This window comes from Camelus ferus, chromosome 15 (assembly GCF_009834535.1).
Source record: "Camelus ferus isolate YT-003-E chromosome 15, BCGSAC_Cfer_1.0, whole genome shotgun sequence".
Taxonomy (NCBI): Eukaryota; Metazoa; Chordata; class Mammalia; order Artiodactyla; family Camelidae; genus Camelus; species Camelus ferus.
Window position 1 is genome coordinate 8,177,590 of NC_045710.1, and position 12,656 is coordinate 8,190,245.

The 12,656-nt window shown below is 47.5% G+C and overlaps 1 protein-coding gene and 1 long non-coding RNA gene across 4 annotated transcripts in view; one reads left to right on the forward strand and one right to left on the reverse strand.

Moving 5' to 3' along the window:
- On the reverse strand, window positions 1-10,998 carry LOC116668891. Of its 3 annotated transcripts, none has more exons than XR_004326121.1 (4): window positions 10,862-10,998; window positions 5,992-6,077; window positions 2,421-2,631; window positions 1-2,180 (listed from the first exon to the last, which is right to left on the reverse strand). It is a non-coding gene; the product is annotated as an uncharacterized LOC116668891 (long non-coding RNA). The 3 variants fall into 3 exon arrangements; XR_004326122.1 differs by lacking the exon at window positions 10,862-10,998 and adding an exon at window positions 10,256-10,749; XR_004326123.1 differs by lacking the exon at window positions 2,421-2,631.
- TRIB2 (tribbles pseudokinase 2) overlaps window positions 10,759-12,656 on the forward strand; it is a 24,286-nt gene continuing 22,388 nt past the window's right edge. Inside the window, exons 1-2 of the mRNA XM_032497050.1 lie at window positions 10,759-11,412; window positions 11,572-12,304. Of these exons, the coding sequence (XP_032352941.1) occupies window positions 12,035-12,304 (270 nt within the window). The 5' untranslated portion in view covers window positions 10,759-11,412; window positions 11,572-12,034. The remainder of the gene's footprint in view (window positions 11,413-11,571; window positions 12,305-12,656) is intronic.

Genomic DNA, 12,656 nt, shown 5'->3' on the forward strand with positions numbered 1-12,656 from the left:
AGTGGACTATCAACAGAACCAAGCTTTGACAGGCATTTGTTGCTATATTTCTAGTTACATGAGTGAATGTCTCACACTAAAACCTCCCAGGAAAGGAGCCAGGGGAATCTTATTGCAAAACTAGCAGTTTATTGGGTTGACAAAGAGAACATTCAATTAAGTAGATTTTCAGAACACAATGAAATCATTTTAGTTGTGAAATGTGGACATAAAAAGTAATCATTTAGAAACATCCAAGAAGCATTTGAAGACTGGATGACAAGATGCAGCCCCTTTCACTCAAGCCCAGACGGAGGGTCCCGGGGTGTCACAGAAGTGCAGAGGCATGGGCAGATTTGCATCCATCCCAGGTCTCTCTGCCCCACTCCAAAGTCCAGACTCTTTCCACAACACCAGGCTTCTAGAAGAAGGCCACTCACAGATTGATTTATCCAGAAAACAAGATAACCACCAACATTCATCCATCACTGTCCTGCCACTGTGGGTACAGAGGGAAATTCAAAAGTGGTGCTAGGTCTTCAGGGCCTCCAAGTCTCCAAATGGGGGCATTCTCTGCCTGGTCTTAGATTCCAGGGAAAGGCTTGGGCATCTCAAGGTACATCAAGATGGGAGGAGGAGACACAGAGATAGTCCATTGCTCAGCCATGGAGCCACCATGCCCGAGGGAAGAATTCTTGAAGAAAATCAGAAGTGTATCACTTCTCTTGGTGTAGTCCAGCAGCTTCCAGCTTCCACTCCTTCCTGTTAAACATAGTGATTGTCACCCCAAGATTCTAATAGGCCACCCCAGAGAATGCCGGGGCAGGCACCTTCTGACAAGGCTCTGATTATCACTGGTGGTCACACCCTTGTGGAATCCTCTCTTGTGTTTGGGATGGCCTTGGTGGCTTGCTTCTAACAAGCAGACTATGGCAAGATGATGTGGGATGTCATGTCCAAGATTAGCTGTAAAATCCTGTGACTTCCGTCTGGCTTGTCGTTTGTCACTGGCTCTTCTTGGGTGTTTGCTCTAAACAAGCAAGTTGTCATGCTGTAAACTGCCCTTGGGACAGGCTCATGTGACTCAGAACTGAGCTTTCTCAGTCTACCAACATTTAACGACTTGAGCCCTGCCAATACCTATATGAGTGGCCTTGGAAACGGAAGCTGTGTGTGTGGGGAAATCTGTTATGCAGCAACAGATAACTAATGCAAGAATATAAAAGAAGAAGAAAATTCAGCTAGCACAGGGTCTAGTGCACTTTCCACTACACCATGTGACTTCTGGCCAATAAGGATTCTTCCATCTGGAGGCCAGGGGAACAGCTCGTCCATGGCATGAAATCCTGGCATCTTAGCTCAGCAGTAACATCCCCCTATGGCCTGACAGTGACCTTGGCCCCCCTCTCTGCAGCCTCTGCTTCTGCCTCAGGCACACCTTATCCCAGGACTTTCATGGTATCTTCTCTTGGACACACTCTTCCGTCTTGACCTGCTAATATTCTGTGAAGACATCAAGGCTAAATGCTTTCCTTGTTTCATGTCCTGGTTAGAAAGATTCTTTTTCTTCTCTGGAGCTTCCAAATGTATTTTAGGCATATCTCTATCTCCCCTGCTTTTTGCCAAGGATGACTCTAAAGGATGAAGTGGCAAACAAAATTCCCTGCTTGCTTTTAGTTGGTTTATATTTTATAATTGGAGTTTCTATAGCTGACTTGATGGTAGTATTACTTTATGTAAATCTTTCATGACTCAACTGAATCATAAATTCTAAGGACAGACATATGGTCTTAGTAATCACGGTGACATTTGTAATAACAAAGTCCCACAGCACAGTAACTGTCTATTATAGACTGAATTGTGTCTCTCCTCACCCCCAGATTCATTTGTTGAAGGCCTAGCCTTCCATGTGACTGCATTTGGAGATAAAGCCAGTTAGGAGGTAATTACGGTTAAATGAGGGCTTAAGAATGAGGCCCTAATCCAATAGGGTTAGTTACCCCTATAAGAAGACAGATGAGCTCATTTTCTGCAGAGAAGACACCAGGGGAAGGAGTCTGAATTTGATGCTATGGCACTAGGGAGGCAGTGTGGACTCCAGAGCAGAGGAGGAACAGAGATGCCTGGAGGTGGTGAAAAAATCTCCAGGAGTGTATTCACTGAGAAGAGGCCATATGAGGACACAGTGAGAAGGTTGTCACCTGCAAGGCAAGGAGAGAGGTCTCAGAAGAAACCAACCCTACAAACACCTTGATCTTGGATTTCCAGCCTCTAAAACTGTGAGAACATAAATTCCTGTTGTTTAAGCTCGCCAGTCAGGGGTATTTTGTTATGGCTGCCTGAGCTGACTAATACACTGTCTTTTAAAAGAACTCAGCCACCACCACTTCCTCTGGGTTTGAATTCTCTCCAGCCTGTACAAGCCAACAACAGTGACTTACCTTTGCTGCACCTTGGTTTTTCTCCCCTGTAAATGGGATTAATCCTGTGTATCATTCACTGCCACCACGAAGAAAATGGGAAGTAGGGTTTGCTAAGTGCTTGTCATAATCTAAATGCGGAAAAGAAATACTGCTAATTTCCTTCTTTCTTTTCTCCCCTCCTCTGGGAAAAGACAGGATCAGTAACGGGGCTTGACCAGCCATCTGGAGCCTGAGGCAAAAGGAACATAATCAGAAATACTGAGTTACTCTTTATTTAAAATCTGTATATAGTTTTCATCATGGGTTTTTTGTTTTGTTTTGTTTTTTACTTATTGCATTAAAATATTATTTCCCTTGACTTCTGAGGGTTTGGTTCCCCTTTAAACTTTGTGCCTAAGGTAAGCACTTTATTTCCCTTCCCTAGTTTGGGCCCTGGCTATGTAAAGCATCAAGAAAGCCTCCCTTGGGATCTGCAGATACACACTACTGTATATAAAATAGATAAGCAACAAGGTCCTCCTGTATAGCGCAGGGAACTATATTCAATATCTCATAATAGCCTGTAATGAAAAGGAATATGAAAAGGAATATATATATCTATGTATAACTGAATCACTATGCTGTACACCAGAAATTAACACGACATTGTAGATCGACTATACTTCAATTTAAAAAAGCAAAAGTAAAGGGAAAAGGGAAAAAAACCTCCTCTGGCTTAAGCAGAAAGCCTGAAGTATCTTCTTGAATATGCTTGTCTCTGAAATGGCCCCGTACCTGCACGCTGTGTCTAGAACACTGTGGTCTACAATGAGGGCTGATTCTCTCTCACCATCTGGGGACTTAGGGCTTCTTATAAGCATTAGGCTAAATTATTTTTTTTCCCCTGAGATGACCTAGGAAGGGCCCTGGTCGGAGGGGAGATGATGAGCTAAGGAAAGAGTTTTCAAAATATGCTCTTGGGCCAGCTTTGCCTGTGTTTCCTCCAGAAAGTTTAGTGAACTCTGAAAAGAGGGAAGTGGGAGAGACCCTTGGTCTGCCCTGGTGAAACTCTGTGGCTCCTGATGGATCCCAAATTCCCGGCGGGGCATCCCAGCAGTGTCTGTCTCATACTAAGAGAAGCGGTGGTGGTGCTGGCGGTTCAGGCGCCCTCCGTATCCACAGTGGGGAGGCTCCAGGAACCCCCCTGCTCCCTGTCAGATTCCAAAGTCCACAGATGCTCAAGCCCCTTACGTAAACATTTTTCATTTGCATATAACCTATGTACATCCTCCCATATACTTTGAATCATCTGCAGATTACTTATAATACCTAACACAATGTAAATGCTGTGGAAATAGTTGCTGATGAAGGCAAATTCAAGTTTTGCTTCTTGGAACTTTCAGGAATTTTTTCTCTCAAATACTTTTGATCTGTGGTTGGTTGACTCCATGGATGTGGAACCCTCGGATATGGAGTGCTGACCGCACTGCGGTCAGGGCTAACCCTCACTGTGCCTACACGTCCACAGTCCTCACGACAACTCTATAAGGTCTGTGCTATGCCGGTGCCATTTTAAAGAACCAGAAACAAAGGTTTCAGGATATTCTGTAATTGCCCTAAGGTCACAGAGCCACGGAACCCCGGGGTAAGTGCTCAATAGACATTTTCTCAACCTCTCGGGTGATGGCTAGTTGACTTTTGTGTTTAACTGTTCTCTAGATGCGGTTCCTGAGGCTGTCAGGGGTCAAGCTCTGTGGTCACTGAGCAACTGTGTGGTTTGGAAAGCGGCTTACTTCCCTGGAGCAAAATACTCTAAAAGTCGTATTTGTTAGCAAGCTCTCTTATTATGCAGATGAAGAGAAGGAAGCCCGGGCCTTGATGCATACCTCATATTTAGAACCAAGGACTTCATTTCTTCAACCTTCCTTCAGTTTACACATCCAAGATCTTACACCACCGCTCAGGTCCACATGGACAGCAGGACACATTTTCTAAAGCACTGGGTTAATTGCTAGGAGCTAGCCATCTGGCGGAAAGCAAGCCAGTGAGTCGCCATGATGCATGTGCTCTGCTCTAAGCCCACCGGGGGATCCAGGGCTCATGAGGCAGAAGCTACTATTCTATAGATGTTGCCTTTTTGTTTAGAGATGCTTTCCTGATTTGCAACTGTCAGATGAAACCATCAAATGAAATGCTATGCAGGAAGCCCCAACGTAGGACCCTCAAACTGTTTTAAATTTAAAACGATCTGCGGAAGGAAACAGAGAGAAGACAGAGAATGAGGAGGAAAGGGGACCAAAGGAGCAAGGATGCAGCAGCAGTGGGGCCAGTGTGGGAAGGACACAATGTCACACAGCGAACACGGGCTTTGCTATCAGAAGTACTGGGTTTGCGCTGAGTAGTGATTTCCCTTCCTTGAGCCTCAGCTTCTTCCACTGAGGCTAGTCATGGAACCTCCTTTATGGCCCTGTTGTGGGGATTAAATGGGACACAATACATAAGAATGCTTTGCAAATTGGCAAACCTACTGCACCTACGAACTCTTAATAGACCTTAATCTGAGCAGTCAGGGCCATCCGAGGCCATGTTGTTAATTGGCCAAGTCAGGGCCCAAATGGGACGAAAACTCAATGCATCGTTGTTCAGACACTAGTTTACTGCTGACAAGCTTGTTTTTCTCAAACTGAAGGTTAGCTTTTAAAAGCTGAAGAGGGACGTAAATGATCATTCGATCCAGCCAATTCCCTTTGTAAGGAAGGTACTGGTACCTCCACTCCATGAAAGGCAAGGGATCGAAGTGCCATGGGGGGCCCTAAATGGGGCCAATGGGGGGCCTAAAGCTCACGAGACAGAGCGGTGGGACCCCTTCCACGAGGTCTATGTGCCACGTATGGAAACACATACAAGATTTTCCAGAACACCCTTCAGACTGAACTCATTTTTACAGGAACCTAGCACTCTAAGTAACCTGTAAGTTTGTAGCACGTCCTAGACTAGCTGGATCATTTTACCCATTTTCATTTCTGTTCGTTAGCTGCTCAGGAATACCCGACAGCATGGCAGACACTTGGCCGTACCCAGAAAATTCCCATATGTTAGGTTTCCCACTCTCCTCTAAGAGCAAGAACAATGAAAATTCTCCTGTATTCATTTCACTTGTAAGCACTCAACAACTCTTTTCCTGTATGGGAGGATGAGCTACAACACCAGGGCCTGGGGGGGAAAAAAACTGGTTCCAACGTGGCTATTGCTGCTGCATTTATACGCTAAACTTTGACTGGTGGACCATTTAGCCAAAGAGAAAAACATAGCCCCTACATAGCCAAGGTCAAACAAACACACAAACCCAAAGTCACCTTTTTAATAGCCACTGCTAGAAATCACATTATACAGAAACAACTACTTTTCAAGCCCCAGCTGTTTGGGAAAAAAAAAAGATTGAGAAAAGAAATCACTGTTACAGAAGGATTTTAAGTGGGCCATTCAAGCCAGAGGTTTAGACATGTAAAACAGTATGACTGGCAACATGACGCAGTGAATATTATATAGTTTCAGAGGAAATTCATCCCCCTGCCCCCTTTCTCCTCAACACACACAGGCATATACTCACCAACACACACGTGAGCAGCACGGCCACTGAGCAGTGAGCGACTGTGGAAAAAGTGGATTCGTTTCTCCGGGTCCTAGTTCTTTCATCTGCAAAGTGGGGGTAATAATACCTATTTTGATAAGTTGTATAAGAACCAGAGAGAAAGAAAGTGCTGGTGTAGCACTCAAAAGACACGATTAATGTTTTCACAATTTTTAAAGTTAGTAACAGAGAATGATGGAGCAATTTATGACATGAAGCTTGGAAGCGGGCCACAGGCCATGTCCCCACCGGAAATGCATCTCTCCATCATGAGGGTGTGTGAATCTTAGGATCACAGTGAACTTAGCCAAATGCATCTCTGGTGGCTGCAGCACCCTCTCCCCTGGATCTCCCTCTTCCTCCTTACACACAGGAAGGACAGAAAGTCTTTCTGGAGTCAACACAGAGGAGTCATTAGAAGTACTTATCTTCTTGGTGACTTTTACTGACTCTGATGTTAAGAAATCTGTAGATTCTCTTATCAGAGCAGCTGGATTGCAACTCATGCGTTAACACCACAGACCACCTCATCACTGACCAAGCACACCCATACCTCCTGGATGCTAACTATACCATTTAAAACCTGAGGCAGCCATAAAGCCAAATAAGAGAACTGGGAAACATGACTTAAGCTGAAAATTGTTGAGCGACGTGGAGGGGACACCTTGGAAAAGAGTAATTTCAGGGAAAAAGAGAGGCATCAAATATCAAGGAGGGTCTAACCCAAGTCTTAGGCATAGAGGTGGAAGTCTGGAGTCCACAGAATGGTGAACAGCTCGTGGGCATGTAACCAAGAAGACTGGGAGGTGAAGTCCTTGGGAAGTTCTTGAATTCTAGCCCCCAACGTTCCATGTATGGTCTAGGAGATTGGGTTTTGCACAACTCTAAGGGTGCCATTCACAACGACCTCACTGGGGAATGGAATGTTCTGGACATGTGTGGTCCGCAGCCTGCACATCAACATGCGGTGACATTGTCTACAATTTGTCCTAGAAGGTTGTCACAGAGTTTTGAGCCTAGGTATGACTTGCTGTAAAAGTTGTTTAAGAAAGATGAATGTCATCACCTGTGGTATTTATCAGTCTTCAAATGACGCAGTGGAGCCTTAGGAACTGTTCTCCAAAACCGTTTATTTGATTAACCAATACAGTGCTTAGCTTAGGGCTTCACACTTAGAGGTATGTTTGTATGTTTGCTAAATGAATGAACTAATGAGTGATGAAGTGGTTTAAACAGCAGTTAAATACATTGCAAGATAGAGAATGTTCTGGAAAGCATATACAGCAGGCTAGTGATGTATGGCACCTGGATCTGACTGTCCTACAGAGTGGACTGGTTAATATTTCCATGTAATTATATTATCCTTATTTATTTTTACTTTTAAATTTTTTTGGGGGGAGGTAATTAGTTTCATTTATTTATTTATTCTTTTAATGGAGGTACTGGGGATTGAAACCAGGACCTTGTGCATGCTAAGCACACACTCTACCACTGAGCTCTAGCCTCCCCTCCTATAATCCTTATTTCAATTGCCATATAATCTTTTATCATAGCTACATAATTATATTTAACCATGCCTACAGCTGTATATTTAACAACTCCCATACATTTTGTTGGTACTGTAAGCATCTTATCTATTATTATTATTATTATTACTACTACATGTTGGATTGCTTTCTGTGAACATATTCCAATAATAATAATAACTTTATGTTATATGCAAGACATTGTGCAAGTTGCTTTATAAAGGTATCTACAAAATTTTCATGTGTTAGTTAAAATTCAGATTAGAATTCCACTTTATAATTAAGATATTCTAAATTCATCTAGTCTTATAGCTAAAAAGTGAATGAATAAAGATTCCCACACATGTCTTCCAACTACATGTGTTTTTCAATCTGAGATGAATTATTGTCAATACACATAAAAATGTTTAAGACACTTGGTATAAATTATGTAATTTATCCTGCCCTACAGTAGTTTTCAAAGGTCAAAAGTGGGTAGAACTGTGGCCAATGTGTGATTCATCGGAAGTAATGAATGTATTGTCAATTGTGTATGAGCATCAGTTACACATCACTGTATGCTTGCAATTTTCCTCATCTCTCTAGGCGATGGCTCTCTCTTCCCGGAAGCCCACTGATATTTACTCCGTGTGACCTCCAGTGTGATCCTTCTAAAACCCCACTCAGCTGTGCCACCTTCCCTATTTAATGTCAACCTTGACTCTACAGCTCTTCCACCACTATGGTCTCTGGTTGGTCTATCAGCCACTTCGCTTTCTAATCCCAATACCCTTTCCCGGCCACGTGCCTGGCCGCTGCTCCCAAGCTGCCATCCCAGAGCCGTGGGGAGTTACTAGGAATTTCAGAACATCCCACTCCTTTGCTTTTGCACATTTTTTTCTCTCTGCCTGAAATGCCAATGACAATCTCTTATTCATGTTATTTTCTGACTCACAGAACTTTTTCAAGATCCACAAAGACAGGAAATACATTTCTTAAAATCATTGTCTCTCTATACTCAGTGTCTGGTGCCTAGTAGGTTTTAATATTATTTGCTGCTGATTAATTCAAGGTGAACAAAAAAAAAAAATCACACTTTCTGGGAAAGCTCCCTGAAGCCCAGGAAAAGCTGTTTCTTCCTCTAGGCTCCCCTGATGCCTTGATATCTAATTGCCACACTGTTACACAATGAAATGATGTATTTCCACGTGTTTCTCTGAAGCTGGACTCTCAGCTCCTGGGTGGCAGAGACCAAATCTGACTCATACTTGAATCCTTAACACCCAGCACAGGGCCCGGCTTATAGTAAACCTTCGTAGATTTCCTGGAATTGAAAAAATATAATTCTAAAGCAATCACGTGAGCTGAGCAGGGCGGGTGTTAGTCTTCTCATCTTACAGTTGAAGAAAGGGGACGTAGGGAGGAAAAACAAAACGTCTTGACTCAACTTTCATTTGAAATCAGAGGCCCAGATGGGGCTGGAACAAGGCCTCCCTGCCCCTAGTTATAAGGTTGGTGGCCACTGAACAGAGGAGCCTGGCACTTTCTTTCTGATCCAGCAGCAGAGGCTGCCTCAGGTCTGTTCCTGAGACGGGCACCAGCACAGGAGCCTTCATGGGACAAGACGGATTAAGGGATCCTGCTCAGCAGTCACGGCGATGGCCTGAGGGGACAGATGAGTTCCCTGAAGGTCAGGGACTGAGTCCTAGGCAGCTTTGCAAGAAATTGGATGGTGAGATGTGCCAGGAGGCATGAGACCACTTCTCCACCTTCTTTTCCAATTCTGCGGCACTGTGGTAGCCGGCTGAACGGTCCAGGTCCTCTCTGGCCAACCTCCCAGGAACTCATGATCACTAGAGTAACTTGTTTGTGCATCATTATAAACTGTAAATATGCTCGAGTGGACATAATTATACAGAGCTCTCTTTTTTACTCAGAAGTGCCCTACTTTGGGCAATAAATTATATGGTCCCTTTCTCTCCCCCACTGGAAAATATGCATACATGCATGTAAAAGCTCAGAGGCCCTCAAGAGTCTTCTAACCCCTCTTTCCCAGTCTCCCAGTCTCTGGGCTTTTTTTTTTTTTTTTTTTTTTTTTTTTTTTTCAGTTTAACCCCCAACCAGCTGGCTTGATTTACCAGGATACATTAAGTTAAGGCCTCTTCCTGAGTTCAAGCCCCTTTCCTGGTATGTTTCTGCCTAATCCAGGGGACCAGCACCTCCTGGGGAAGCTGAGAATAACCAGAGCAGAACGGTGGCCCCCACATTCTCAGTACTGAAAGTCTTTATGGTCCACGTGTGTGTTGGGAAGCGGGCGCTGAGGGAGGAGCTGGAGCCTTGAAGGAGGTGTGGGTGCTGGGGTGTCTTTCAATGGGCCAAGGCCCTCTGGGCGCGTTGAATTAGTGAGTCAATTTGGTCTGAGTTAAAAAGTGTCTTCAGTTGGTCTTCTGCAGAAACGACTCACAGCGTTGGTGAGGGGCGGGAGCCGGAGGGTGACACCAACAAAAAGCAAGCAATCGATTTCTTTTTAAATGAGGGGAGGAGAATGTTGGGAAAAGATAATGAAACTAATTTTTGAAACTCATTGCGGCACCACAGATGCGAGCGTATTCTCCACAGAGAGCTACTCGCTGAGTGCAGCATCTGAGCAGCGGTGCCTTGATGCTCAGAGGATGTCTGGCTTTCTGGGGAAAAGTGTCAGGAAGATGAACTGGGAAGCAAGGAGTATATTACGGCACCGCTGGAGCTGCTTGGGTACTTGTGGCCCGGCGACTCCTGCCCAGCCGCCTGCAGCAGGGCGCGCAGTCCGACCTGCGGCGGCGCCGGGACTCTCCTTCCCCGCGGCGGGTGCGCTCCCTCCCAGACCCGGGCCATGGATGGATGCTGCACTTTGTTTACATCGCCCCGGCCCAGCCAGCGAGCGGGGAGGCTAGCGCCCGCGCCCCGGGCCGGGAGCTGCAGCGGCAGTGGCAGGGGCCCGCGGGCGCAGGGAGCCGCCCGGGGACTGGCAGCGGCAAGGCTGATTGATGGGCCCCGGGTTCAATGAGGGGGGCCCGGGCCGGGGCGGGGCGGGGCCGGCTCTGGGCTGAGCCAGTCGCTGGTGCCGCGGAGCCGGGGAAAGGGGGGCGGAGGCTCCGTAGAAATATGTCGGTGACATTGAATGGGGAGACCGAGCGGGAGCGAGGCGCGCGCGCGCACACACGGCCCGGCTCGCTCCGAGATCCCCGGCCACGTAAGTAACTATTAATACCGCCTCGCCGAGAGATGCGGGCGTGCTGAGCTCGGGGATTGGCCTCGGGCACCGTCGGCCGTCCCCTTCAATTTTAAATACACATTCCTCTTACCTCCGAGTGGGGGAAGAAAAAAAATAAAAGAAGAAGAAGAAACGCCGTCAATCTTCTCCAAAACAACCCCCGCCTGGCAATTTGGGTTTAGGGTAGGGGGAGTCGGAGTGGTTGCAAATTATTCCAAGGCAAGATCCAGTTATCGAGCGAGAAAGGAACGGCGCGGGTTGACTCGGCTGGGGGTGCAATCCCTTCCAGCGCCGGCAGGACCCCCCGGAAGCTTGCGCCGGGGAAATCGGAGACCATTGATCTACCCTCGTCCCTGCGCGCACTTCTCTCTTTATTCGGAGGACAATCTGGAGCGCGAGCGAGCGGCGACGGCATGAGCCCCTGCTGACCTCCGCCCGGAGGGCCAAGCCCTGGGCTTTGTCGCGGTACCTGCGCCCGGCCAGCAACTCCGTGCCCAGCTTTTGCAGTCTTTTGTTGGCAGCGCTGACCGCTCTAAGTTAAATGCTCCCTTGCTATTTTTTTTTTTTTTTGGTCTGTTTGTTTAAATTTTGGAGAGCTCTTGCGATCTTGGAAAAGCCTCAGACGCCATCTACAGTTTAAACGTAGGTAACTACTTTCTCCGGCACCCCCCCTTCCACGCCCCCCACCCTTTCCACCAAAAAAGGGGGTGCAGCGCGGATTCTGTCTGCGGTGCGGCGCGAGCCGGTACCCGTGCTTATTTCCTTTTTCTTTTTGTTTGGTTTCTAACGCGCTGAGACCAGGCAGCCGCCGTGCGCTCCCCGGAGACTGCACACAAACTACGGCAGGGCTCCTCCGCCCCGTCTGCGATTGGGAAACCTGCGTGGGGATCGCTTCGGGAGACCCGGCGCTGCAGCTCCCCACCTTAGCAATCTGGTTACTCGTCTAGATCCACGTTGGAAAAAGGGAAAGAGAGAGAGAAACTAAAAGTACGAAGATTCAGCAAATCGCTGGCTGCTTTGGGGCAACAAAAGGACCCGAGTTGCTGCCGACCGAGGACCCCCGGGAGCCGGGCTCGGAGCAGACAAGGTGCCCGGCGGCGCCCGTTTGAGGGCTTCTAACTCTTTCTCCACGTAGCCCCCTTCCCGTTCCCTCCCCTCTCGTTCCCTTTTAAAATCCGTGACCCGGAGGCGCCTGCAGCCGCACTCGCCAGCGACTCGTCTCTCCAGCGGGTTTTTTTGTTTGGCGAGTGCGATCCTCACACTCATGAACATACACAGGTCTACCCCCATCACAATAGCAAGATATGGGAGATCGCGGAACAAAACCCAGGATTTCGAAGAGTTGTCGTCTATAAGATCCGCCGAACCCAGCCAGAGTTTCAGCCCGAACCTCGGCTCCCCGAGCCCGCCTGAGACTCCGAACTTGTCGCATTGCGTTTCTTGCATCGGGAAATACTTATTGTTGGAACCTCTGGAGGGAGACCACGTTTTTCGTGCCGTGCATCTGCACAGTGGAGAGGAGCTGGTGTGCAAGGTAAAGAGCCCGGGCTTGGCTTTTGCTTTTTTGTCCTTTAAAAAGCTCCGCGGCCTTTCGGAGGGGGCCGGAGGGGGCGGAAGGTCGCCCAGCCCTGCAGTCGGGGGGGAGGGAGATTCGCGGGGTAATTAGCCTTGGTCTCGTTAAATGGGGTTATTTATTTATTTGTTCATGTTCGACTAGTTGCGAAGTTTTTAGAGCGTTGCAGACAATGGGACGGGCTGCGGCGGGGGCGTTTTGGGGAGAGCCCGCGGCGGGGAGGGCGGCGGGACTGCGCTGGGGCCACGGCCACGCGTGCTCCCGGAGGCTCGTGGAGCGCCTGTGCGCGCCGCGGGGTCGCGCTGCCAGCGGG